The sequence below is a fragment of the Loa loa genome (genome assembly GCF_000183805.2).
Source record: "Loa loa unplaced genomic scaffold supercont3.87, whole genome shotgun sequence".
Classification (NCBI taxonomy): domain Eukaryota; kingdom Metazoa; phylum Nematoda; class Chromadorea; order Rhabditida; family Onchocercidae; genus Loa; species Loa loa.
Window position 1 is genome coordinate 1 of NW_018108267.1, and position 4,374 is coordinate 4,374.

At 31.3% G+C, this 4,374-nt stretch overlaps 1 protein-coding gene across 1 annotated transcript; it reads left to right on the forward strand.

Annotated features, from left to right (window-relative positions):
- Positions 1-521: 521 nt before the first annotated feature.
- On the forward strand, positions 522-3,088 carry LOAG_13026 (aspartyl protease 6; the record flags this gene model as incomplete). The annotated part of the gene is made up of 5 exons (XM_003148537.2): positions 522-767; positions 1,427-1,639; positions 1,973-2,218; positions 2,412-2,525; positions 2,850-3,088. 5 exons carry the CDS (start codon positions 522-524, stop codon positions 2,997-2,999), a joined length of 969 nt encoding a protein of 322 aa, XP_003148585.1. The 3' UTR covers positions 3,000-3,088.
- Between the last annotated feature and the right edge of the window lie 1,286 nt (positions 3,089-4,374).

Consider the following 4,374-nt stretch of genomic DNA (forward strand, 5'->3'; position numbering starts at 1 on the left):
AGCACTAATGAGTCCAATATCTTGCTAGTAATTCTCAAAGGATTAGTTCCTTTATCTTCCATTAAATGTACATTACTATAAACTCTGAACTGTGGTCGCTAGCCTATAAGTGGTGGAAAAGTGATAACAGATGAAAATATTTTTGTTATATAAAAGTTTCATTAAATGAAAGTTTTCACAGGAAAATAAGCGAAAAGGAAGAAATTTAGCAATAATTATGGGAAAGTAATGAGGTTTGTGACAATCTATAATAGGTAGTTTGTCACATGCGAATTTCTCTTAATCGTTTGGTTATCTTAAAGAGAAGAACTTGTCAGATTATGAAGTCAATCTCAGATTTTTGGAATATTTTAAATCTCTTATAGTTGTCAAAATTGTCGTTTTTATTTTAAATGTCTTAGATATCCTTTAAAAAGTTTTGTCAGCAAATCGATGTAATAATCATTTTTTTAACAAATTTAAAATTCTAATTTAGTTCTCTTTTTTCTTCCATATTTATTTAGATTTACGATTACGATGATATGGAATACGCTGGAAACATATCACTTGGCTTACCCATTGGGAAGCAAACATTTTTAGTAATTTTGGATACAGGATCATCAAATGTGTGGATTCCAGAAATGAATTGTGCTTCCATTGATTGTCTGGAAAAAAATCGTTTCAACCCATCACTCTCAGAAACATATCAGGAAGATGGCCGTAATTGGTTTATAAAGTACAGTGATGGATCAAATGCGCAAGGATTATTGGGGCAAGATTACATAACTGTTAGCTAGTCTCTTATTTTTCAAAAAAAATTTCTTTGCCACTTTGCTTTTACGAAATTATATTTGCGATGATATGGCTTAATACTTCATTGTTAAACTGATCGCTGTATTGGAAATGATTGCTAGAATTCTCGAAAGTGCAGATTAAATTTCTGGCTATGTTTTTGGATGAATCCGGACTAGATAATTGAATAACTGAATAATGATTCTCTCCTAATTTTAGTTGGCAATTTTCAGTTGTCATATTATCTACGATAAATTGCTTTGAATGGAAACATTCCACATACTAATTAGTTCCATTGCTTTTTATTGGAATTGATAGGAATAAATCAATTGTGTCTTCTTAGTATTAAATTATAAGCATTGGAATATCATAGGAATACATTAGATTATTTTTAAAGAGAATTATTTGCATTAAATCTTCATTAGTCTTTCAATCCTATTAATGAATCGCTTTAAAAATTGCAAATATAATCTGGAAAAGGATGCGATATGAAGAAACTTTGACGTTATCACTCGATTATTCATATGTACAACATTGATTTCATTATCACAACCTCTGCAAATCATATCAGTATTGAGAAATTCAGGTGCTTCATCTAATTAATATTGATAAACTCATTTTATGTATATTTTTCACTAAAAGAATTTCATTTTAGTTTGAGCCAAATATGAATGATTCACTGACTATTCCAAATATAACGTTTGGATTAGCTCGAAAATTAAGTGGATTCAAAGATAATCCAGTTGATGGCATTGTTGGCTTGGCTTTCACATCAATTGCTGTAAACGGTGTTACACCACCACTAATTGCTGCCATTAATCAAAACATTCTTCAGTCACCTCTTTTTACCGTCTGGTTTGGTCATCAAGTAAAATTCTCATACTATTGATTTCATTCTTTGGTGTTTTATTATATGTATTTCAAATTTAATCTCATTCATAGTACAGTAATATATTGATTAGATCGGTTTATCTTATCCGTAGTAATGATTTGTTAACACTTATTGGAATGAGAAATTATGATATACAGATTTCTATAGACCTCAAGGAAATTTGAAAATATTAATTGCGAAGTACTGATTAGCTTAAGTCATTTGGTCTGAACTTGATCCCCTACCTTATTAAATGAACAAGAGGCGCTTTTTCACGTTTTCGAAATTCAAATTTTTGACAAATAGTACACCGCATGACTAATATTTAAGGATGCACGAGAGAATGTTTTTGGTGGTATATTTACTTACGGTGCTATAGATAACGTGAATTGCGAAGATGTAATTGATTATGAACCACTGTCATCAGCAACATTTTGGCAGTTCCGTTTACGTGGTGTTAAAGTTGACGATTATTCTATAGCTGGAACCTGGGAAGCGATATCAGATACAGGGACATCGTTAATTGGTGGACCGGCCGCCGTCGTTAATCGTTTGGGTGCAGCTGTCAAAGCAAAAGTGTATCTTTGAAAAATAAAAAGAAAAAAAAGTTTTCAGTTAAATGACTAATTTTTTCGAAATGGATTATGGATTAGTCAAGAAGCACACGGACTATATTTTAAAGACGAGACGGATCAGTAAAAACCAGTCTATCTGATAAAAATATTTAAAATTTTTGTGCGAATATTTGAATTAAAAAAAATCCATTTAGTATAATCAAGATGAAGAAATGTTCTTCATAGAATGTGATGCCGAACCTCCACCAGTTGCACTGATTATTGGTTCTCATGAATATAACATACAATTGGAAAATTATATCGCTGTGGTATGTTAAAAATTGAAGAATTTGATTCTTTTGAAATTCTTTTGAAAACTGAAAATTTTTCCATTTCCTAAGCTTAAGAAATATATTCTTTGTTTATTTTAAATTAGGACAATTAACCCTAAATAAATAGTAGATAGGAATGAAATAACTGCATCAACTTTTATTATCCAATGAATAATTAATAGTTCAGTGATTACAGTTATTGAGTGTAATATCTGTGTTAAACTCTAGCAGGAATAGTTCATGTTTGTTCAGTTTGAAGTTTTGGTTTGAAGTTTACATAGTTTGAAATCTTGCGCAATCATTACAGTACATACATTTCAGTTTGAAAACAACACATGTATTTTTTCATTCTTCCCATTGGAAGGTGACGGTTTTGGACCAACATGGATATTTGGTGCTCCTTTTATCAGGCAATATTGTCAAATTTATGATATTGGTAAGGAACGGATTGGTTTTGCCCTAGCAAAGTAATAAATTGTATTGATTAAAATATCAGCAATTGAAATAAAACATTTTTCTGTTGCACGAAAATTTACTATCAAGTAGATAAAATATTCCGCAAACTACTCTGATATGTTAATCGTAATATGTTCATTTCATTATGCAAGAAAAGGATAATAGAGATAACAGATCAGTCTAATGCTTAATTAATGTGAGCAAACTAGCTGATGGAGATTTGTTAGATTCAAGCTTATCAACCAGCACCTTAACACACTTTACATTCGATCACAATGTTTTTTTCCTTGATCCACTAGTATGCAAATATGTATTCGAAGTATGTGACAAGTATGACAAGTATTGAAACAATGCAAGTATTGAATATTGTCTAACTTACCCTAATTATTTCCGTACTGAATTCCTCATCGATCGTGAAATCCTTCAACAATTTAACAATAATAACATTTTGTAATTATCTTTTTCTTCTAAAAGTCAAAAGCCTTGTCTAAATGGAGCAGTCTTAATGTCCCAAATAAACTCGAAGTTACGCGAGAAAGAAAAACATAAAGAATCATAAGTGAATATGTAGTAATGTACTGTAGTAATGTACTAATTAGTATGTATCATGTTGGATCGTGACAAGATCAAAATCATCCAATTTCTCATCTGTATGAGTAGGGCGCTATCATTGCATAGAATTATATATGTATTATTTGTTTAGCAATGTACCCCAAAGTATTGGGCTCTTTGTACGGCTCCTACACTATGTGCGCTAAGCAAAGCGTTTTACTAATACCAACGCTTCACCACGAGCCAACAAAGGCGCTAATCCGTATAATTTCGTAAAACCATCTCTTGAAGAATGTGCATGTAAACTCTGCAGACATTCATCGTTTCTTTTATTCTCCAGATTGGTATCTTTGGAATAATTTGGAAAATTTAACAACTTAGCCACATATCACCACATACTAAGTTATACTATTCTAGTTTTTCCTTACACAACATATATGAATGTATACGAAAGATATATGTATATATGATCAAGAATATAACAGAAAATGAGAATTAGTAATTTCATCTTCTCATCAGCCCACCGCTTCATTACACTAGTACAAGCCCTGAGATAGCCGGGTCAAAAGGTTAGCTAAAGCCATCCACATCACTGAGTAAGCCGTAACCCTACCGTCAACAATCGGTAGAAAGTAGCAACTCGGGCATTGCTCCAGTACTAATCACTTTGAAAAATGTGATGGATTTGATGTCTCGTGAATTTCAAATTCACTTCTGAATCTAACATGTGTAAGTACCAATTGTTGGGAAAAAATCGAAGTAATATATCGAAATAACTAAAGTATTTTTGTCAATATCTTGCACTAATTAAAGTAAACTAATAAAACGGAAATTAATG